Raw genomic sequence first — 24,970 nt, 5'->3', positions numbered from 1 at the left:
GGGTCGGGAAGATCCGCTAGAGAAGGAATAGGCTACCCACTCCAGTATTCTTGGGCTTCCCTTGTGGCTCAGTTGGTAAAGAATCCGCTGTAATACGGGATACCTGGGTTTGATCCCTGGGTTGGGAAGATACAGCAAAGTCTATATTAAATATGACATTAAAGTGAATATAAGAGCAGGAATTGGTCTTAATGAAAACTTAACCTCCTTTAAAATAATTTCCTTCTGACTTGCTATGGAAAAGTTAATAAGCACTTCAATCTTTAGGATGCTAGTATTGTAAGATAATTATACGTGGGTGATACTACAGAACAGTTAATTATCATATTAGGCAAGTATAGTATGTATTTGATCAGAACCTAGTCTCATTCTGCTGGATAAACAGATGCACCGTGTCCCAGAAATATGCAAATGAAACTCCAATTTCAGTCTCAGAATACCATCAAACATTTGAAGATGTTATTCTTCACTGACTTAACAATTTATGGGAACTTCTCTAAAAGTGCAGTACTCCTTTTAAATCCAACCTTCCCCCTCATATCATTCCATCCTCTCTAAGTAGAATCTCAACTTGCCTGCCTGAGTTTTGATTGCGTGGATTTCTTGTGGTCTGTTCTGTTCCTTACAAGGTACATTATTTATTTACTTACACAGTGAATTTTCTCACGTCTGAATTAGAAGTACATAAGCCATCCCACTTTCACAACTACTTCAAACTACTTAAGGATGTGATAACCTTTAAGATCTGAGCTGCCTCTCCAGTAGGCTGTCTTTGTTGCAAAAACTAACAGAAGTCAGAATACCTGGACTTCAGTCCTGCTCTATACTGATTGGCCAGACATCCCAGGGAGACTCCCCTTCCCTCTGAGGACCATAAATGTAGACTATAATTATGGAGACCATGTAATTTATCATCCAAATCAGGACCATTCTGGAAGTAAAGTAGGCTCTAAAAATAATTAAATTTACATTTTTTGAAATATTTATTAACCAAGAAAGCAGCTTTCGTATGTTGAAAGACCTATTAAATTATTCTATCAAAAATTTTTATTCAATAAAATTATAATTACTTTATTACAGAATGAAAAGGTCTAAGACAGGGGAATGAATAGGCAGACACACAGAGGATTCTTAGGGTTGTGAAAGTCTGTAGGATCTATAATGGTACATGTTATACATGTCCAAACTCAAAGAATATATTAATACAACACCAAGAGTGAACCCTAACGTGAACTATACGCTTTGGGCGATGATATATCAATGTAGGTCCATCCACTGCAACCAATGCACCATTCTGGTGGGCCATGTTGGTGGGGAGGCTGCGTGTGTAGGAGAGCAGAAGTATATGAGAAGTATCTGTACCTTCCACTCAATTTCGCTGTGAACCTAAAATTGCTCCAAAAAGTACAATCTGTTAAAAAAAATTTCAAGACAAATGCTGGGACGATAGAAGAGTTAGTTAGTTGGTGGTGTCTGGACACCCTAACTGAAATCCTCATCTTAACTCATCATGATCTTAAAAGGATCTAATGAGATAATGAATTTATCTACAAAATAGAACTTTTTTTTAATTTTATTTTTAAACTTTACATAATTGTATTAGTTTTGCCAAATATCAAAATGAATCCGCCACAGGTATACAAGGGATAAGGTTATCCTTACATGAGATAACTCTCTTTACCCCCTGCTCTGAATTCATTGCTATGTATCTTGAAATGGAAGGAGACAGCACGCAGGCAGATTTATTATTCCTGCTGTGAGTAGTAAGTAGCGATACCTTGGCAACGGCTAGTTTCAGGGTCAATCACTCAAAATCCTCCACTGCAAACACCACGCAGGCTTTCAAGGTTGGAAAGGACAGATGTGTAGGGAAAACAGTCAGGATAAGATGGCAGGCTGATAGGCAGGAGGCTCAGCTGAGAAAAAAATCCTTTTGCTCCTGTCCCTTTCTTGTCTGTATCGCCTCCCCATGCTTTTATTAATATATTCCTATTGCCTCCAGGAGGAGGGGGTGAATTTGTCATCTCCCTAGCAGGCTTTGCATCATCTATAATTTTATTACAGGAGAGGTATAAGACTTCGTCCTTGAGAAACAGGAAGAGAGATATTAATTACATTCTAACATCAGCAAAAAAATCAGATAGTTTACTTATTATATTTATTGCCCCCCCTTACTAATATCTGTGAAGACAAGAGTTTTCTCAGTTTTATATACCTTTGTGTCCTCCACACCTAGTATAGTGGTAGATACTCAGTAAGAATTGTTAAAGGAATAAGATATTAAAATCATAAACATTTCTTGAGTCTTTGGAGATACCAAGAAATAAAAGACAACCTTCCCATCCTCAATGAGAACATTTCAGAGGAGGGATATAGTCATTAGTTTACATACAAAAATATTTATTGAGCACCTATTACATGCCCAAGACTAAAGCTTGAACAGTGAACAAGCCAGGCTCATGCCCTTATGGAGTTTGCATTCTAAGGAGGAGCCAGACATTTGTAAGCAGGTATCTACACGCCAAAATCAATTAAAATAATATAGACAAGAATACACAACAGGGAAAGGACAATCTCTTCCACAAATGGTGTTGGAAAAACTAGACAGCCACGTGTAAAAAAAACATACAAAAATAAACTCTAAATGGATTAAAGACTTGAACCTAAGACCTGAAACCCTAAAACTCCTAGAAGAAAACATAGGCAGTAAGCTCCTTGACATCAGTCTTGGTGATGACTTTGTGGCTCTGACACCAAAAGGAAAGGCAACAAAAGTAAAAATAAACAAGTGGGAACACATCAACTAAGAAAGCTTGCTCACAGCAAAGGAAACAATCAACAAAATGGCCAGGCAACCTACCCAATGGGAGAAAATACTTGCAAATCATACATCTGATAAGGAGCTAATATTCAAAATATATAAAGAACTCATACAACTCAATAGCAAAAACCCCAATCTGATTAAAAAATGGACCTGAATAGACAGTTTTCCAAAGAAGATATGCAGATAACAGGTACTCGAAAAGGTATTCCACATCCCTAGTCAGAGAAATGCAACTCAAAACCACAATGAGATATCATCTAACACTTATTATGATGGCTGTTTTTTTTCCTAAAGATGAGAAATAACAAATGCTGGCAAGAGTGGGGAAAAAAGGTGGCCCTTGTGTACTATGGGAATGTAAACTGGCACAGCCACTGTGGGTAACAGCATGGAGATGCCTCAAAAATTAAAAATAGAACTACCAGAGGATCCAGCAATTTCACTTCTGAATGTTATCTGAAGGGAACAAAACCACTAACTGTAAAACGTATCTGTACACGCATGTTCATTGCAACATGACTCACCACAGCCACAGCATGGAAACAACCTAATTCTTCACCAGCCGACCGATAAAATGTAATATACACACAGAAAATAGAGTATTATTCAGCCACACACACAAAATTCTTGCCATTTGGGACAACCTGGGTGACTTCCGAGGGCATAATGATATGTGAAATACGTCAGATAGAGAAAGATAAATATTATGGGAATATATGTGGAACCTAAAAAAGAAATAACAAAACCCCCAAATCTCACAGATACACAGAACAGATTGGTGATTGCCAGAGACTGAAGTGGACAGTAGGCAAAATGAGTGAAGGTAATCAAAAGGATCAATGCAAAGAAATAGAGGAAAACAACAAAATGGGAAAGACTAGAGATCTCTTCAAGAAAATTAGAGATACCAAGGGAACATTTCATGCAAAGATGGGCTCAATAAAGGACAGAAATGGTATGGACCTAACAGAAGCAGAAGATATTAAGAAGAGGTGGCAAGAATACACAAGAGAACTATACAAAAAAGATTTTCATGACCCAGATAATCACGATGCTGTGATCCCTCACCTAGAGCCAGATATCCTGGAATACGAAGTCAAGTGGGCCTTAGAAAGCATCACTACGAACAAAGCTAGTGGAGGTGATGGAATTCCAGTTGAGCTATTTCAAATCCTGAAAGATGATGCTGTGAAAGTGCTGCACTCAATATGCCAGCAAATTTGGAAAACTCAGCATGGCCACAGGACTAGAAAAGGTCAGTTTTCATTCCAATCCCAAAGAAAGGCAATGCCAAAGAATGCTCAAACTACCACACAATTGCACTCCTCTCACACGCTAGTAAAGTAATGCTCAAAATTCTCCAAGCCAGGCTTCAGTAATACGTGAACTGTGAACTTCCTGATGTTCAAGCTGGTTTTAGAAAAGGCAGAGGAACCAGAGATTAAATTGCCAACATCCGCTGGATCATGGAAAAAGCAAGAGAGTTCCAGAAAAACATCTATTTCTGCTTTATTGACTATGCCAAAGCCTTTGACTGTGTGGATCACAATAAATTGTGGAAAATTCTGAAAGAGATGGGAATACCAGACCACCTGACCTGCCTCTTGAGAAATCTGTATGCAGGTCAGGAAGCAACAGTTAGAACTGGACATGGAACAACAGACTGGTTCCAAATAGGAAAAGGAGTACGTCAAGGCTGTATATTGTCACCCTGCTTATTTAACTTATATGCAGAGTACATCATGAGAAACGCTGGGCTGTAGGAAGCACAAGCTGGAATCAAGATTGCCAGGAGAAATATCAATAACCTCAGATATGCATATGACACCACCCTTATGGCAGAAAGTGAAGAAGAACTAAAAAGCCTCTTGATGAAGGTGAAAGAGTAGAGTGAAAAAGTTGGCTTAAAACTCAACATTCAGAAAACGAAGATCAGGGCATCTGGTCCCCTCACTTCATGGGAAATAGATGGGCAAACAGTGGAAACAGTGTCAGACTTTATTTTTGGGGGCTCTAAAATCACTGCAGACGGTGACTGCAGCCATGAAATTAAAAGACACTTACTCCTTGGAAGGAAAGTTATGACCAACCTAGATAGCATATTCAAAAGCAGAGACATTACTTTGCCAACAAAGGTCCGTCTAGTCAAGGCTATGGTTTTTCCTGTGGTCATGTATGGATGTGAGAGTTGGACTGTGAAGAAAGCTGAGCGCCGAAGAATTGATGCTTTTGAACTGTGGTGTTGGAGAAGACTCTTGAGAGTCCCCTTGGACTGCAAGGAGATCCAACCATTCCATTCTGAAGGAGATCAGCCCTGGGATTTCTTTGGAAGGAATGATGCTAAAGCTGAAACTCCAGTACTTTGGCTACCTCATGCGAAGAGTTGACTCATTGGAAAAGACTCTGATGCTGGGAGGGATTGGTGGCAGGAGGATGAGATGGCTGGATAGCATCACTGACTAAATGGACGTGAGTCTCAGTGAACTCCGGGAGTTGGTGATGGACAGGGAGGCCTGGCGTGCTGCGATTCATGGGGTCGCAAAGAGTCGGACACAACTGAGCAACTGAACTGAACTGAACTGAACTGAATCAAAAGGCACAGACTTCCAGTTATAAAGTAGGTAAGTCCTGGGGGTGTGATGTACAGCATTACGTACATGTACATTTAGTAATACTGTAATGTGTATTTAAAAGTAGCTAAGAGAATAGATTTTAAACATTTTCATCACAAGAAAAAAATTTATAAATATGTGTAGTGATGTTAACTAAACTTGAGGTTTATGTGACCTTTATCTCACATAAACCTCAATGTTTATATATAAACATTTTATATACCTGAAACTAAGGTTATAATTCAATTGTATCTCAATAAAAATGTTACATACACACACACACACATTATATATATATACACATATATATCTCAGCAATAGGTTATGTATTTTAACTGTTACAGAAATATTCAAACCAGAATCCCTTTATGATTCCACTGACTGTCCTAAAGACTTACCTTTCCAAGCGGACATGGCGCCCACAGCTCCACCACAAGCATGAACAGGTGAGTTCTCCCCATGGCCTTGAACTAAATGGTTTGAACACAAAATTTCTCCCAAAGAACCATCAGTGTACAAACATTTTTCTGCCACCACCCCCACTATTTTTTAACTTCCTGTTTGGGGAACACATTCAGAATGTTCAAGAATACTATAACAAATAACCTATCACATGGAATTGATACGTTAACATTTAAAAAATATTTGCTTTGTCTTTAAGAGGTTTAGAACAAAGAAGAACCTTCCACCCCAGACTAGACTGACGAGGCAGTCAAGCTATGCAGCACCCAGCTGTATATTCAGACTCTGCCCAGGGAGCTCTTGGATCCTTAGAAGAGCCTCAAGGGACCTGGCAAGGAAACCACAGGGAAATGAGAGACGAGAGGTAGAGTCTAAGGATCCCACCCCTGCTTTTCCCTTAGTAACTCACAGGCTGTGTTTTATAGCAGATTTCATTTGACAAAAGGCTTCCACTGAACCAACTAGCATAAGGAAGGAGCTTTCACATGCAGCAAAAGCAATGAAGTTAAACTGATATGGATTGTTCCGGACTATAAGTAGGGGCAGGGGAGAAGCAGAGAGAACCAGGGGAGGAGTCATTTCATTTTCATTGTTTACAACATGAATCTAGTGAGCTGTGAACATTTTCTCTAGAGACCAACTCAGGCTCTCCACAAAAACTCAGTTCTTCAAACCGACAAACTCAATTCTGTCACATCAGACAAGTCGATCCCAGGGGTCTACATACAGAGACAGACAAGATGCTAAGCCGCTCTCACTTCCAAGGGAACTATTTAAAATGGGAGTTGCTTCCTAAGGACACCTCAGTGGGTAGAGAGCTGTCTTCAAGTTTCCTAATAGCGCCCTGTTTTCTTCATTTCTGAACCTAACTGCTGTTGTGCAGGTCAGACTGGCTTTAATGGGCACACTGTGGAGAGGCAGGTTCCTAACAAGGTTCTGATATGTAGGTCCCTTCTCCCATCCATCCAGGCTTAGTTTTAGCTTCTCTGACACAAATGCAGAGAACAATAACCTAAGCACAATTTCCAAGCTAGGCTGGCCGAGGTGACCACTGCCCTGGGAAGGAATTAAGCTGTCTTTCCCTATCTTCTGCTCTGGGAGTCAGACAAATATTAGGCATTATTTGGAATACGGTCAGAAATTCACCAAGATTGAAAAGAGAGCCAGGGAAAACCATCCTAATTATTTTAAACCATAGAAATTCTCTTTTCTTATGAAAAAGTGTATGTTTCAGAGGAAGGCGTTTTGGTGAGGGGTGCACATTTTGAAATCAGTGACCTCCTCTGCCACTAGCTCCACTATGAGAAATACGGGGCTCTGGCCTGTACTTGGTTCAGACAGCCAGCAGATGGCAGTATAGAGCAACCACCCACTTCAACAGAAAAACTCTAAGGAGAAGATCGAATTCACACCAGCTCTTTGCCCAGATTTTATATTCAGACCAGGAAGCGGAAAACAGTCCACTTTCAATCCTCTCTGTGACGGTCCTGAAACCCGGGCATGGGGAGATGTAATCCATGAGTATCATGAATATCAACACAGACCTAAAGGACATGGCTTATTTTTCACTAGTTCATTGAACAGTTAAGTACACGGACTGGATTTATAGCCCAGATCTGTGACAAGGCAAGTGTTTAATCTTTCAAATCTTTGGTTGCCCCACCTGTAAACTGGAGATAATATTAGCACTCACACATCACAGCACTGTTATGAAGATTCAGGGCAAGCATATAGTCAAACACTTGACCCAATGTCTGGCACTCAGTATCAATAAGTATGTTATTGTTGTTGTGATTTCAACCAGCAGGTTTTTATTAGATTCACATGGAGAACAGCTTCCTATGCGTGTGGTCAGATTCTGTCCCCAGGCCGGGGTCAGCACCAGGAGCTGTGAAGTTGCTGCTGTGTCCTTCCTGAGTCTGTTAGTTACAACCCTGTGTTATAACATATTTGTTATGTTGTTTGTTATCATTTTGATATGTTAGCCCTGCTGACTCTCAGAAGGAATGGCTGTATCTGACACACAAAGAAAACTATTTGGGGAATAAAGTGCTTTTCCCCTCAATTATTTGGCCCAAGAAGGGAAGACTGGCAGTGGGGAGAGGAAAGGAGTTGGTCCTTATTGTTGTTGTTCAGTCACTAAGTTGTGTCCGACCCTTTGTGACCCCATGGACTGCAGCACGCCAGGCTCCTCTGTCCTCCACTATCTCCTGGAGTTTGCTCAAATTCATGTCCACGGATTCGATGATGCTATCTAACCATCTCATCCCAGTAGCATATTGGACACCTTCCTACCTAGAGGGTTCATCTTCTGGTATCATATCGTTTTGCCTTTTCATGCTGTTCATTCTCGTGGCAAGAATACTGAAATGGGTTGCCGTTTCCTCCTCCAATGGACCATGGTGTGTCAGAACTCTTTACTAAGACCTGTCCATCTTTGGTGGCCATGCATGGAATGGTTACTAGCTCCACTGAGTTATGCAAGCCTCTTCACCATGAGAAGGCTGCAATCCATGAAGGGGTGGTACTTATCAGTGCTCTTAAACCTGGTGCATTGAGGCCTGATATATGGTAAAAACCAAGAACAGTTGCTCCAAACCTTGCTGTTCATCAGAACCTACATGGAAAATGTTTTAAACATGGATGCCTCTATCCTACCCAGAAATTTCTCTCATTTGGTCTGGAGTGGATCAGGGCATACTTATTTTTAGCTCCCCAGGGCTGAGAACCACTTGTTAAGAACCAGTCACTACCAAGCTGTTCCCAGCTAGTGTGTGTTCTCAGCCTTTAGCCAGACTGTTGAAAATTCAGATTTCTGGGCCAATTCTAATACAGTGGTTCTTCAGCCAGATATTGGAAAACTACCGTAGTAGATTAGAAAGCAGAAGGCCTGATGAGAAGTTGGCCAAAAATAAGTGCAACTTTGAGAAATCTTTTCTGAGTCAAACAAGCCAGTCTTATAAATGGGCAGGAATGGTTCTCCCAGACACTCCCAGCCCTGCACCCAGAGCTTTGCACATGTGCCTGAAAAGGCTTACGGCAATTCAAGAGGCGGCTCTTGGACAGCACTGGGCCCTAGGTGGGGACAGTAAATATCTGTTGAATACACGAGGAAACCATAGCACAGAAAGTTTGCAATATTTGCCCCAAGTTCCAGAATGAGCAGGTGATGGAGAGAAGATGAGGCTGCAGGCCATGCAAATCTGGGGTAAACTCCCTTCTCCTAAAGGGTATTTCCCTTCTCGGTAGATGCACCCTCAGGACATGGTACCAAAGGTCAAACAAGACAGGGTGATGGCCTTCTACTTGTAAAAGGTGCAATACTAAGGAGTGCCCCAGGTAAAAGGCAATATAAGGGTGAGCAGGAGACAGATTATTATACTCAAGGGAAGATGGAGCTTGATTATTGGTGTGTGGGTTTATTGCTGGGCTTTCTGTCCTTTTCCATTGAGGTATGTTTCTGTTTTTGTGCCAATACCATGCTGTTTTGATTACTGTAGCTTTGTAGTAGAGTCTAAAGTCAGAGAGCCTGATTCCTCCAGCTCTTTCTTTCTTAAAATTACTTTGGCTGTTTCAGGTTTTTTCCATACACATTCCCAGGTGGCACTAGTGGTAAAGAGCCTGCCTGCCAATGCAGGAGGCAGGAGAGATGTGGGTTTGATCCCCAGGGAAGATCCCCTGGAGAAGGGAATGGCTACCCACTTCAGTATTCTTGCCTGGAATAGCCCATGGACAGAGGAGCCTGGTGAGCTACAGTCCCTGGGGTCGCAAAAGAGTCAGACATGAATGAGTGACTAACACTTAAATTCTTAAATATAACGAAGAATTTCAAGATGGTGACAGCAACCACTAAACCGAGTGTAGGACTTTTCAGAGCATGGAGCCCTGTGCAACGAGGCAGATCTCATGCTCCAGGAGCCAGCCCTGCCAGGAGACCCCTCCAGGGCTATTGGAGGAAAAATGGGATGCTACATGCAGTGTGTTTAAAACAAAGCACCATGCAGAATACCAACGTAAATCGCAGCAATGTCTTTTTTGATCCATCTCCCAGAATAATGGAAATAAAAACAAAAACACAGAAATGGGACCTATTTAAATTCAGCTTTTAAATAACAAAGGAAACAATAAAACAAAAAGACAAACCATAGACTGGGAGAAAATATTTGCAAATGATGTGACTGACAAGGGATAAGTCTCCAAAGTTTACAAACAGCTCATAACACTTAAAAGCATCAAAATAAACAAATTGACAAACAGGCAGAAGACCAAAACAGACATTTCTCCAAAAAGACATACAGATTGCCAAGAGGCACATGAAAAGATGTTCAACCTCACTAGTTATGAAAAAACTACAAATCAAAACTACGAGATATCACCTCACACAATCCAGATTGGTTATCAAAAAATCCACAAACAATAAATACAGGAGAGGGTGTGGAGAGAAGGGAACCCTCCTACACTGTTTGTGGGAATGTAAATTGGTATGGTCACTATGGAGAACAGTATGGAAATTCCTTAAAAAGCTAAAAATATAGCTACCATATTACCCTGCAATCCCACCCCTGGGCATATATCTGGAGAAAAACATGATCTGAAAGGATACATGCACTCTAATGTTCATTGTAGCACTGTTTACAATAATCAAGACACGGAAGCAACATAACTGTCCATCGACAGAAGAATAGATAAAGAAGAAAGATGTGGTACATTTATACAATGGAATATTACTCAGCCATTAAAAAGAATGAAATAAATCCATTTGCAGCAACATATAGACCTAGAGATTGTCATACTGAGTGAAGTGAGTCAGATGGAGAAGGATAAATATAGTATGACATATATGTGGAATCTCAAAAGAAAATGATACAAATGAAGTTACTTACAAAACAGAAAGAGGCTCACAGACGTAGAGAACAAACTTATGCTTGCTGAGAGGAAGGGACAGTTAGGGAGTTTGATATAGACATGTACACACTGCTATATTTTAAATGGATAACCAACAAGGACCTACAGTATAGCACATGGAACTCTGCTCAATGTTAAGTGGCAGCCTGGATGGGAGGAGGGATGGGGGAGAATGGATACATGGATATGAATGACTGAGTTCCTTCACTGTTCACCTGAAACTATCAAAACATTGTTAATCAGCTGTACCTCAATACAAAATAAAAAGTTAAAAAAACCCACAAAGCACCATGAGTCTGTGACATGAAGTGTCCACAGCCTGCTGCTCCTGTTTACAAGGGCTCTCTGTCTGAGAACTTCCAGCAGATATTCTTTACCAAATCCTTGGCTATTTCAAAATCCACTTCACAGGATCCCAAATCCCACAGCCTCAGGAATTCTGAAGGATCACACAGCCTAATGGAACCCCAGAAGACAGAAACACTTGTTAAGCTGCCTCCACTCCAGGGAAGGAATACCCAGGCTGGTTTTTCAAGGAGCCTGGCTCACTTGGAGTGTTTAGAGGGGAATTACTACCAGAACGAACCAGACAGTCAGCCTTTGTTTGTCTGACACCTCATTCCATCTGGAGTCTGAACAAACAACAGCATATGTGCCCGTGGTGGCACACCTAACCACCCTCAGCTCTCACACGCTCTTCTCCAGGGCCTCCGCTTCCTCAGAACAACAGTGACGTAACAGGCACACCCCAAAGAATAAAGGCGAGCAGGCAGGAGAGAGGTGATGGAGTTGATGGCAGTGGAAGTGTGCAATCAAGCACCCAAGGGATCAGGAGAATCCCAGAAGATACCTGCTTTGTCTCTAACATCAACAAGGCTGTTCTCAGATCTGAGAATCGGTCCTTTGAACCTTCTATACCAGGGTTTCTCAGTCATGCCACTGTTAACATCTGGGGCCGAAAAATTCTTAGTCGAGGCGTCTATCATCACTAGTGGTCATTGTAGGATGTTTACCAGTGTCCTGTATTCGGGAATGCCAGTAGCACCCTCCCAGGTGACAACCAAAAATGTCTCCAGACAAGCCAAATGTCTTCCGGGAGATAAAAACACCATGGTTGAGAACCACTGGACTGAATGATTCTCAAAGTACTCTGAAGAAGAAGAATGGTATTGAGAATAGGTCGTGTGGAAGAGTTACCTAGGCTCCCACCTCTAATCCTGCCCCACCTCCTGCTCCAGAGCAGGTGTAGCCCTGACCATGACACTCACTCCCTTAAGCCTTTCTATGACCTCCTACTGCTGGTCTGTGGGGGCCAAGCTTGAACACAGCAGTTATCTGTTCCTCCCTCTGCAGCCTCGTCACCTGTCATTCTGTGCTCCAGGCCCATAACATACTCTTCATTTATTTGTCTGTTTTCAGGGTACCGGCCTGGGCCAGGCACTGTTCTCAGAGCTTGGGAGGCATCAGTGAACAAAGAGGCTCCTGCCCTTGTAGAAACAAACAGCCATACACATAACAAATAGGTAAGTTATATGGCTTGTTACAAGGTGAAAAGAAGATGTAGGAGGACAGGATCAGGAGTGCCGGGGTCCTGGAGGTAGAGTGGCTTGTGATTTTATTTTATTTTTATTTATTTTTTTTAGTTGGTTTTGGTTTTATTTCTTTAATATAAATTAATTTATTTTAATTGGAGGTTAATTACTTTACAATATTGTATTGGTTTTGCCATACATCAACATGAATCTGCCACGGGTGTACACGTGTTCTCCATCCTGAACCCCTCTCCCACCTCCCTCCCCATACCATCCCTCTGGGTCGTCCCAGTGCACCAGCCCCAAGCATCCAGTATCATGCATCGAACCTGGACTGGTGATTCATTTCATGGATTATACATGTTTCAATGCCATTCTCCCAAATCATCCCACCCTCGCCCTCTCCCACAGAGTCCAAAAGACTGTTCTATACATCTGTGTCTCTTTTGCTGTCTCGCATACAGGGTTATCTTTACCATCTTTCTAAATTCCACATATATGCGTTAGTATACTGTATTGGTGTTTTTCTTTCTGGCTTACTTCACTCTGTATAATAGGCTCCAGTTTCATCCACCTAATTAGAACCGATTCAACTGTATTCTTTTTAATGCCTGAGTAATACTCCATTGTGTATATGTACCACAGCTTTCTTATCCATTCATCTGCGGATAGACATCTAGGTTGCTTCCATGTCCTATTATAAACAGTGCTGCGATGAACATTGGGGTACACGTGTCTCTTTCAATTCTGGTTTCCTCAGTGTGTATGCCCAGCAGTGGGATTGCTGGGTCATAAGGCAGTTCTATTTCCAGTTTTTTAAGGAATCTCCACACTGTTCTCCATAGTGGCTGTACTAGTGATTTTAAATAAGGGCATCAGGGCAGCTTCAGTTGAGTGAGGCTTTAAGAAGGGTGGTGATCATGCAGATTCCTAGGGAGAGTGCCACAGGCAGAGGGAGCAGCCTGGGAGCATAGAGACGGGGTTAGTAACAGGAGCAGCCTGAGAAGAAGGCAGAGCAGAGGGAGAGGAATGGGAGGGGGATGGGTTGGTAGGCCATCCTAGGGATGTGGATTCTTTTTCTGAGGAAAATGGGAATTGCGGCAGGGTTTTGAGGAAATGTGATCTGGCTCATGTAAATGTTGAACAATTCCCTCCAGCTGCTGTTCTAAGAATAATGGCTGAAGCAGGAACACAAGTTACAAAGCAACTGCAATAGCCTGCGTGCAAGATGGCGTGAGCAGCAGAGACAATGAGAAGGGAAGGGGCGTCTCGGATCCTCGAGACTTCAGGCTCCTTCTCTTGCTCAAGGCTGAGGGAATGCTGCTTGACCTAACGCAAGACATCGCCAGACTCGGAGTTCATTAGACACAGCAACAATTCAATTAATATGTGTTGAGAGTTAAAATAAACACACCAAAAACTCCAATAAAATGCCCAAGGCAGACTTTTTAGAAGAGCCTAACCAGTTCTAGGCATGTATCTGACACTTAGTAGATGTCTAATAAATGCTTAATGACTGGATAAATGAATGATGCATCTTATACTGTGTGAATAATTACTGTACTCCTTTAGACATACTCATTTATAACCATTAACTCCAAGTATTTTATTACCATAGATGTGATTCATTTTGATTGCCATGCATTAATACTTATTTTTGGTTTTTCTTGCTACCACTATAAGTCACTTAAGCTTCATTATGTTACCCAGATCACAAATTTGTTTTAAAAATGATCAGACTCAAAGTGAACTTTTGTTGAGTTTGGTGTGAGACTTGAGTTACAGCCCTACTGCTGCTGCTGCTAAGCCTGTGATTAGCCTGATACCAGTGGGCTTGAGCCTCATCCTACTCAACATAAGGTGAGAGTTTCACATGCTGACATTGTGTGGCACTGTCTCTCCCAGCATGAAAACTCCAGAACTTGATAATCACTGAAAACTATATTGGAGGTCCACCATCCCACACATTTGAAATTTTTGGAGACAGGCACATTTTGGAAATCTGAAAATTCTGGATTTTGCTCATGTAATAGACCCACTGGAGTCTGGGGCAGCATCTTGAAATCAAATATTTCTGTAGTAAAGCACATGAATATTTACACATATGAAGACAACAAACAGCTTCATCTAAGTGTGAGTCAAGTTTTGCTGCCAAATTAGTTATAAAAAATATTTTGGAAAAAGAAAGGATATTGGACCCTTACTTTATACTATATGCAAAAATTACCTCAAAAATGGATCAAAGACCTAAATATAAGAGCCAATACCCTAAAACATTTATAAGAAATCTTCATAAAATTGAATTTGGCAATACACCAAAAGCACAGATATATTGGGTTACATCAAAATAAAAAGTTTTTGTGTATCACAGGACATAATCAACGGAGTGAGAAGGCAACATATGAAATGGGAGATATTATTTACAAGTCATATATCTGATAAGGGATTAATATCTAAGATATATAAAGAACTCTTATAGCTTGGCAACAAAATAAACAACTTGATTTTAAAATGGTCAAAGGACTTGAATAGAAATTTCTTCAAAGATAACACACAATGGCCAACAAGCTTATGAAAGATGCTCAGCATTAGAAGTCATTAGGGAAATGCAAATAAAAACCACAAGGAGACACCACTTCATACATATGAGAATGGCTATTATCCAAAACCATAAAGAAAGTATTGGTGAGGGTGTGGAGACATTGAAATCCTTATGCACTGCTGGTAGGAATGTAAAACTGGCACAGCTATTATGAAAAGCCATATAAAAATTTTTCACAAAAAGATAAAAAATAGAAATACTATATGATCCAATAGTTCACTTCTGGATATATATCCCAAAGGCCATAGGACTGGAAAAGGTCAATCCTCATCCCAATTCCCAAGAAGGGCAGTAGAAAAGAATGTTCAAACCATCAGGCAATTGCACTCATCTCCCATGCTAGCAATGTCATGCTCAAAATACTGCATCCTAGGCTTCAGCATGGAGAGGGCAATGGCACCCCACTCCAGTACTCTTGCCTGGAAAATCCAATGGATGGAGGAGCCTGGTGGACTGCAGTCCATGGGGTCGCTAGGAGTTGGACACGACTGTGTAACTTTCAAGTAGACAACCTGAGCGACTTCACTTTCACTTTTCACTTTCATGCATTGGAGAAGGAAATGGCAACCCACTCCAGTGTTCTTGCCTGGAGAATCCCAGGGATGAGGGAGCCTGGTGGGCTGCTGTCTCTGGGATCGCACAGAGTCAGACACGACTGAAGCGACTTAGCAGCAGTAGCAGCGCAGGCTTCAGCATTATGCGAACCAAGAACTTCCAGACATCCAGTCTGAGTTTAGAAAAGGCAGAGGAACCAGAGGTCAAATTGCCAACATTCACTGCATCATAGAGAAAGCAAGGAGATTCCAGAAAAACATCTACCTCCGTTTCATTGACTACACTAAAGCCATTGTGTGGATCATGACAAAGTGTGGAAAGCTCTTAAAGAGATAGAAATACCAGACCACCTTACTTGTTTCCTGAGAAACCTGTATGTGGGTCAAGAAGCAAGTCAAACTTTGTATGAACAACTGGGGCTTCCCTAGCAGCTCAGAGGGTAAAGAATCCACCTGCAATGGGGTAGACCTGGGTTCGATCCCTGGGTTGGGAAGATCCCCTGGAGGAGGGCATGGCAACCCATTCCAGTATTCTTGCCTGCAGAATCCCCATGGATAGAGGAGCCTGGTGGGCTGCAGTCCATGGGGTCACAAAAAGTCGGACATGACTCAGCAACTAAGCACAGCACAGCACAGCATGGAACAACTGACTGGTTTAGGATTGAGAAAGCAGTACGACAGGGCTGTCTGTTGTCACCCCGTTTGTTTAACTTATACTATGAGCACATCATGAGAAATGCTAGGCTGGATGAGTTATAAGCTAGAATTGAGATAAGCAGAAGAAACATCAACAACTTCAGATATGTGGATGATATCACGCCAATGGCAGAAAGCAAAAAACCTCTTGATGAGAGTGAAGGAGGAAAGTGAAAAAACCAGCTTAAAATTAAATATTAAAAATAACTAAGATAATGGCATCAAGCCCCATTACTTCATGGCAAATAGAAGGGGAAAAGGTGGAAGTAGTGACAGATTTCCTCTTCTTGGGCTCTAAATTCACTACGGATGGTGAGTGTGGACATAATATCAGCAGACGACTGCCTCTTGGCAGGAAAGCTATAACAAACCTATGTGCTGAAAAGCAGAAACATCACTTTGCTGACAAAGGTCTGTATAGTCAAGGCTATGGTCTTCCCAGTGGTCACATATGGTTGTGTGAGCTGGACCATAAAGAAGGCAGAACACCAAAGAATTGATGCCTTCGAACTATGGTGTTGGAGAAGACTCTTGAGAGTCCCTTGGACTGTGGATCAAACCAGTCAATCCTAAAGGAAATCAGTCCTGAATATTCATTGGAAGGATCGATGCCGAAGCTGAAACTCCAATATTTTGGCCACATGATGCGAAGAGCCAACTCACTGGAAAAGACCCTGATGCTGGCAAAGATTGAGGGCAAGAGGAGAAGGGGGTGACAGAGGATGAGATGGTTGGATGGCATCATCGATTCAATGGACATGGAGTTTGAGCAAACTGCGGGAAATTGTGAAGGAAGGGAAGCCTGGCATGCTGATTAAACAAGAAACACTGCTCTACTAGAATTCACTGCTTTCAAATGGCTCTTTGTTTCCATTTTGAAGCCGAGCCTGAAGGTGGAGGAAAAGTCAAGACCTCTTATGAGGGTAATTGCTGAGGGGCATAGGGCAGGAAAGTGTGAGACAAAGTACCTCCAAAGTTCTGTCCATTCTTTCTCCCTCTTATTTCCCTCTCCCCACCCTCTTTTCTTCACTCCCCTTTCACCCACACTGTCCGCAAATGCTCAGAGCGCCAAGGGCATGTATTATATTGACTGGTTGAAACTGGACCAGAAAACTGTATACATTCAACTACTTTTAATCCTCACCTCAAATCCTCCATATTTTAATCCTTACTCTTGTGCTGGGTCTCCCATCTCACTCTGGCCTCACTCAAACCTTCAGATGCCTTAGAGTGTGCCCCAGTACAGGGTGGCCCTGGCAACCGCCTCAGGGAACAGCATGGAGGGCCTGTTCTGAGACTCTTCTTGTTCTGAGATATGCAAAGCAGTTTCTGAACTCGACAGCCCCCTGCCCTGCTTCAGTGTGATGATGGCACCAAGGCCCACCTGAAGGCAAGAGGGGGTCCCTAAGGTGATTCAGGGTCATGGCAGGTTTCCCCTGCAAGGGCCTGTCCACACAGGCTCAAGAACTAGATGCGCTGAGAGTGAAGAGTGAGCCAGATTTGGGGTTGTTACCAACACTTCAACCAGGAGCCTCTCATTAGTTTGACTCTAGACACTTATTCTGCTTTATGCTAAGGGCAGGAATAAATGCCAGCAATTCTTAGGGAGTTTGAAAGCACATAATGCGCTCCTGTTAGAGTGCTGCCAAACGTGCGACAGGCAAAGGCATCACTGATAGTGAGGATGCTACATGGACAAAATTGGGTATTTCAATGTCTAGGACTTAAACAAGTAAAAATATATATATAAATAAAATATATTAAAACCATAATTTCATGGATTTTAACTGCCTATGGGGAGAAGTAAAATAAAGGAAAAGAAATGCATTAACATTCATTTAAAGTAAAACATGAAGTAAATTAGAGTATCAGTAATGAGCTACAATTAGAAAAATTAAGGTGGCAGGAAAATGGCACCCATTCTCATGGCTCCCTTGGGCCCAAACTGCAGTGTGGTCTATACAATCCTTTAAAAACACAGTCCATTGCTTTTCCTGAAATACAGGCTATTGTCCCTCTGGTTATCCACCTAAAAACACATGCTGGTCCCCACCCCCACCCCCCGCCCCGATCAGCTGTAAGTCCAGGCCCCACAGGCCCCACCTGTGAGGTGCAGGCCTGCTGAAGGGCCTTCTGTGCCCTGTGCACCACCTGCATCAGCTTTGATCTTGGCCAAGCGAGTATGTATGGAAATCAGCTGAGACTGAAAGAAAGTAGCAAGTGTCCCTGACCCATCTTCCTTTGACTCTGGGGACAGGAGCTGACCACGGGGTTGGCAGTCAATACAAACCCCCAGCTATACAGATGCTTGTGCTGAACCAGCTCCTGAAATCTCCTTTGGGAGCCCGAAGTCAGGGACTGGGTATCAGGTAGAAAAGCATAGCAGGGTAAATATGGCTTCTGCCCTGATCCCCACACTAAAATTTACACTTTAATTATGTGATAAAACTTCTGGATGAGCTGGCTAAAGTGATTGCCAAAAAGGAATCATTATTTCTGGCTTCCCTTGTGGCTCAGGTGGTAAAGAATCCGCCTGCAATGCAGGAGACCTGGGTTTGATCCCTGGGTTGGGAAGATCCCCTGGAGAAGGGAAAGGCTACCCACTCCAGTATTCTGGCCTGGAGAATTCCATGGACTGTACAGTCCATGGGGTCACAAAGAGTCAGACACGACTGAGTGACCTCTCTTTCTTTCTTACTAGCATTGTTAACATTGCTCTTATGGGCACTTACTTGCTTATGTCTGCCGGAAGTACTTTTTGGGATAAAGTTTCCTTGGCCTATGCTCTCCAGCAGAGAACTCAAGGGCCTTGACTGTCTCCTCATCCATGCAATAAAGTGGCCACTAAATTCTACAACCTCCTGTATTGACCCCAGGATCTTGTACTCAGGAAAGTATCCACATCAGGATCCTGAGCAAGAGAATAGCAATCCAATCTCCAGGTGAGCTGACTGCAAACACATTTTTGTGTGTGTGTTTGTATTTCATAGATATTTAAAGAATCTGGACTCTGGGCACATATAGGAAGTACAATGACTAGCTCACTTCCCTGTTGCTCAGTTTTTAAGAAAGTTTGGTTGAAAACAACATTATTTAAGGATGATGGCTGAAGCATAGCGACCCATGCATTCTTCTCTCAGTCCTCTGGAATCTACCCCAGGCCAGCAGAGAGCTCTGAGAATGGCCACACCATTTGGCCTATGGAAGAACCTCTGTGGCTACACAGCCATCAGCCAACATAAGATGGGCTTCATGAAAAACAACCAGGTGAGTATTAGTTCACTTCAGGCTTTTTGAGGATGTTGGGTCTCATGTCACAGAGCCCCCTCTAGGAAGATTCTCAGGACTTTCTCCCCCATCTCAGCACTGGGAGTAATTCCCCTTCATCTGGGCAATGAGTAAGTTTCCATCTTGCTGATGCCACAACTCACAATACTAATCACCCCTCCCTGAGTGCTGGCCACAGGGGCCACAAGCCATCTGAGGCCCACCTGGAGAACAGAGTGGGCCAGTTCACACCTGGCCCACCATGTGAACAGAGCTCCCACATGAGTTCAGTGGATTAACATCATTTGTGACTTCATCTTACCTTTCATATTTATATTTTTTACTTTAATCTCTCAGTCCCAAATTCTTTCTATGAAAAATGAGATAATGAGTCTATCATGAGAATTTTAAAAGATGTATATAAACTGCTTTGCATTTTCTGGTATACATACTTAACATACTTCCCTGGTGGCACAGAGGTTAAAGCATCTGCCTGCAATGTGGGAGACCTGGGTTCGATCCCTGGGTTGGGAAGATTCCCTGGAGAAGGAAATGGCAACCCACACTCCAGTATTCTTGCCTGGAAAATCCCATGGACAGAGGAGCCTGGTGGGCTACAGTCCACGGGGTAGCGAAGAGTCGGACACAACTGAGCGACTTCATATACTTAACATACTGTAACAATAGCCAACATTTACTGAGTGCTGACTATGCACAATGACTTACTCTAAGCACTTTGCAAGTGTGTTTGATCCTCATAACTCTATGAAGTTGGTGCTGGTATTATGCTCATTTTGCAGATAAAGAAACTGAGGCCCAATGATGTTAAGAAATTTGACCAAGGTCTCAAATCTATCATGGGTAAAACTTGGATTTGAACCTAAGCCCCCTGACTCTGAGCTCATGCCCACGCTCCTACTACTATGGTAGCTATTCCACTAAAGCTATTTTTAAAAAATAATTTCTCTTGTTTTTCCTTTTTATTTATTTCTCAGAGGCTGCATGTAGTTACATTTAGGGTCACTAACTTGTTCACAAATTCCCAGTTTTATAACTTAAAGTCCCAACTCCCGGGACACCACTTGGTATTTTTTACCATTACACTGTTTTATCTTTTTGCAGCAGGACCACGGGTAGTACCTACAGATACCTTTGTGAAAATTAGGAAAAGAGGTATCCATTTACTTTCAACATATTTTCTATCTTGTATTCATTACATTTATGTAAACTGTCTTAAATCCTTAATGGAATAACATGGGATAAGAGAAATATAAATACATATTTCCACACTGTATTTAACACTTTAATAAGAGCCATCAGTAAGTATCAATGCATGCATTACCTTTATATCCTTGTTCTGTCTCCCTGAGATCAATTTTGGTTATTGGTTTGAAATCAGTATCCCATAATCGTATACATCCATCTCGTCCACCAGTAGCAAAGCCTTCTTCACAAGCATACATGCTGAAGATTCCAGCCTGTTGATTAAGGCACATAATGCTGCAATCATTCTAAATAGTCATTATAGTTGGATCTTGATAATTAAAATATAAGACAAAAACAAAACAAAAATGAAGACAAATTCCCTGTTCTCTATTGAAATCCTGGTAATAGAACAAGTAGCCATTTGTAACATCCATTTTAGCTAGATTAAAAATTCATAATAACCAGCAAAGCAAACTAGTTCAAGTGCTCCTTTGCCATGATTAAACAAATGATGGATTGTAAAAAAGTTTTCAAGAATTCCTTGGCTGAAGCAGATACAGAAATAATAAATTTCTTTCTGTGACAACTGATCATTATAAAGACAGTGGTGGAGGTGTTTCATATAAGTCAAAGTTGCTCAGTCGTGTCTGACTCTTTGCAACCCCATGGACTATACAGTTCATGGAATTCTCCAGGCCAGAATACTGGAGTGAGTAGCCTTTCCCTTCTCCAGGGGATCTTCCCAACCCAGGGATCGAATACCAGGTCTCCTGTATTGTGGGCAGATTCTTTACCAGCTGAGCCATATGGGAAACCCAAGAACATTGGAGTGGATAGCCTATCCCTTCTCCAGGGGATCTTCCCGACCCAGGAATCAAATCAGGGTCTCCTGCATTGCAGGCAGATTCTTTACCAACTGAGCTATCAAATTCCTTCCCAAAACAAGTAAAGATATGTGGGCTAGGAACACAAACACTTCTATAGGTACAACAGAAGAAGTGCATCCCAATGGGTTCAAGTAGGCACTGCTGCTGCTGCTGCTGCTGCTGCTGCTGCTAAGTCGCTTCAGTTGTGTCCGACTCTGTGCGACCCCATAGACGGCAGCCCACCAGGCCCCACCGTCCCTGGGATTCTCCAGGCAAGAACACTGGAGTGGGTTGCCATTTCCTCCTCCAATGCATGAAAGTGAAAAGTGAAACTGAAGTCTCCCAGTCGTGTCTGACTCTTATCAACCCCATGGACTGTAGCCTACCAGGCTCCTCCATCCATGGGATTTTCCAGGCAAGAGTACTGGAGTGGGTTGCCATTGTCTTCTCCACAAGTAGGCACTACCTGAGCGTAAATGAAAGCATGCTGCTGCTGCTGCTAAGCCACTTCAGTCGTGTCCGACTTTGTGTGACCCCACAGACGGCCTCCCACCAGGCTCCCCCGTCCCTGGGATTCTCCAGGCAAGAACACTGGAGTGGGTTGCCATTTCCTTCTCCAATGCATGAAAGTGAAAAGTGAAACTGAAGTCTCCCAGTCGTGTCTGACTCTTATCAACCCCATGGACTGTAGCCTACCAGGCTCCTCCATCCATGGGATTTTCCAGGCAAGAGTACTGGAGTGGGTTGCCATTGTCTTCTCCACAAGTAGGCACTACCTGAGCGTAAATGAAAGCATGCTGCTGCTGCTGCTAAGCCACTTCAGTCGTGTCCGACTTTGTGTGACCCCACAGACGGCCTCCCACCAGGCTCCCCCGTCCCTGGGATTCTCCAGGCAAGAACACTGGAGTGGGTTGCCATTTCCTTCTCCAATGCATGAAACGGAAAAGTGAAAGTGAAGCCGCTCAGTCATGTCTGACTCTTAGCGACCCCATGGACTGCAGCCTACCAGGCTCCTCCGTCCATGGGATTTTCCAGGCAAGAGTACTGGAGTGGGGTGCCATTGCCTTCTCCGAAATGAAAGCATAAGTTACTCTTATGTTAGCTTGTTAAGCATCAGCTGAAGATGCTTTTCACATCTGATATGGTTTAAGAACTTAAAGCTGCTTTTTTATGGGAAAATGTGCTACAAGAGTATAATGTGGACATAATATCCAGTGTAAAGAGAAACCAGGTTACTAAGGCAGGTTCTTTATGAATGAGGACCAATATTTACCTTTTAATTGTTTCAAGAGCTGTTTCATAATTAGCAAAGCCAAGAAAATTGGTCTTCAACATATGCTGCTGCTGCTGCTAAGTCGCTTCAGTGGTGTCTGACTCTGTGCGACCCCATAGACAGCAGCCCACCAGGCTCCCCCATCCCTGGGATTCTCCAGGCAAGAATACTGGAGTGGGTTGCCATTTCCTTCCCCAATGCATGAAAGTGAAAAGTGAAAGTGAAGTCGCCCAGTTGAGTCCAACTCTTTGCGACCCCATGGACTGCAGCCTACCAGGCTCCTCCATCCATGGGATTCTCCAGGCAAGAGTACTGGAGTGGGGTACCATTGCCTTCTCTGTTCAACATATGAGAAAGGTCTAAAATTTCATAGTTCCTTGCTAAGAGTTCCTTAAACTTGTTTTCATGTTCACAGTAATACAGCATCAATTTGGAGGCAATAAGTTAAAGGTCTGCTGAGTTTCTGACATTATTTTACCAAATTTCCACTTATTACAACAGACTTTACCTTTCACATCATCTCCCCATTTTTCGGGGCATTTCCACACTATCATCTGTAGATACAGCAATGAAACTACTTTTAGTCAGTTCAGTTCAGTTCAGTTGCTCAGTTGTGTCCGACTCTTTGCGACCCCATGAATCACAGCACGCCAGGCCTCCCTGTCTATCACAAACTCCTGGAGTTCACTCAAACTTAAGTCCATCGAGTCAGTGATGCCATTCAGCCATCTCATCCTCTGTCATCCCCTTCGCCTCCTGCCACCAATCCGTCCCAGCATCAGAGTCTTTTCCAATGAGTCAACTCTTCGCATGAGGTGGCCAAAGTACTGGAGTTTCAGCTTCAGCATCATTCCTTCTAAAGAAATCCCAGGGCTGATCTCCTTCAGAATGGACTGGTTGGATCTCCTTGCAGTCCAAGGGACTCTCAAGAGTCTTCTCCAACACCACAGTTCAAAAACATCAATTCTTCGGCACTCAGCTTTCTTCACAGTCCAACTCTCACATCCATACATGACCACTGGAAAAACCATAGCCTTGACTAGACGGACCTTTGTTGGCAAAGTAATGTCTCTGCTTTTGAATATGCTATCTAGGTTGGTCATAACTTTCCTTCCAAGGAGTAAGCATCTTTTAATTTCATGGCTGCAGTCACCATCTGCAGTGATTTTGGAGCGCAAAAAAATAAAGTCTGACACTGTTTCCACTGTTTCCCCATTTATTTCCCATGAAGTGATGGGACCAGATGCCATGATCTTCATTTTCTGAATGTTGAGCTTTAAGCCAACTTTTTCACTCTCCTCTTTCACTTTCATCAAGAGGCTTTTGAGTTCCTCTTCACTTTCTGCCATAAGGGTGGTATCAACTACTTTACTATATGTCAAAATTGAGCGTAGTGTTTCAGTATTAAGTTTGTCCTTGTTCTTACAGAGCAGGCCATCAAAAGAATTTATCAGTGGTTTCTGTTTGCATTTTAAGAACTTGTGGCATGGATGTGGACGTGACAGTCCCTCACTCAGAGTGAGGCAAATCTACCTTTCTAACCAGTATAAAAATAATAGTTGTCTCCAGCATGTTGGCCACAGGCCAGCAGCAGTGACATCATTCCAGATCCACTGAGTCACCGTATGTATTTTAACAAGATCTCCAGGAGATTCGTAAACATGTAAAAGTTTGAGAAGTGCTAGTCTAGAAGATGAAACTGACAATGAAATACTTCTAGTTTCTGTGAAACTGCTGCTGATAAATTACACTAATCAGCCAATTCATAGAGGTAAAGGCTAATTACGTTATCATGCTTTTGAAATATTAAATTCTTCTAAGTGAACAAAAATAATTAGGGAAATCTTTCATGACTACTGCGTATTCAGAATTAGCGAATACTAAAGCAACAGGGGAAAAAAACAGAAATTTGTGACATTAACTTATTTAATAAGTAATCCACAAATTTCCATACAGGAATACTTACACTATGTGCTCCTTGAATGGTGCGGACCAAGTTGAGCCCTTTCCAGACATAGATGTCGCCATTTAAAGCACCAGAGTAGGTGATGTCTTCTTTGGCACATGCAAGGCAAAGGATGGTCTGAAGATCCCCAGTTTTGCCAAATATTCCTCTTTTTGCAGTCAGGGCATTTCCACATAGCGTCCAAAACTAGAACATAAGTGATAAA

At 42.4% G+C, this 24,970-nt stretch overlaps 1 protein-coding gene across 1 annotated transcript in view; it reads right to left on the bottom strand.

Annotated features, from left to right (window-relative positions):
* EML6 (EMAP like 6) overlaps positions 1–24,970 on the bottom strand; it is a 288,683-nt gene that overhangs the window by 141,022 nt on the left and 122,691 nt on the right. Inside the window, exons 5-6 of the mRNA XM_055540113.1 lie at positions 24,766–24,951; positions 20,797–20,932 (exon numbers count right to left, since the gene is read on the bottom strand). Of these exons, the coding sequence (XP_055396088.1) occupies positions 20,797–20,932; positions 24,766–24,951 (322 nt within the window). The remainder of the gene's footprint in view (positions 1–20,796; positions 20,933–24,765; positions 24,952–24,970) is intronic.

This window comes from Bubalus kerabau, chromosome 11, assembly GCF_029407905.1.
Source record: "Bubalus kerabau isolate K-KA32 ecotype Philippines breed swamp buffalo chromosome 11, PCC_UOA_SB_1v2, whole genome shotgun sequence".
Lineage (NCBI taxonomy): Eukaryota > Metazoa > Chordata > Mammalia > Artiodactyla > Bovidae > Bubalus > Bubalus kerabau.
The sequence above is the reverse complement of the archived record's forward strand: the minus strand, read 5'-3'. Positions and strand labels throughout refer to the sequence as shown.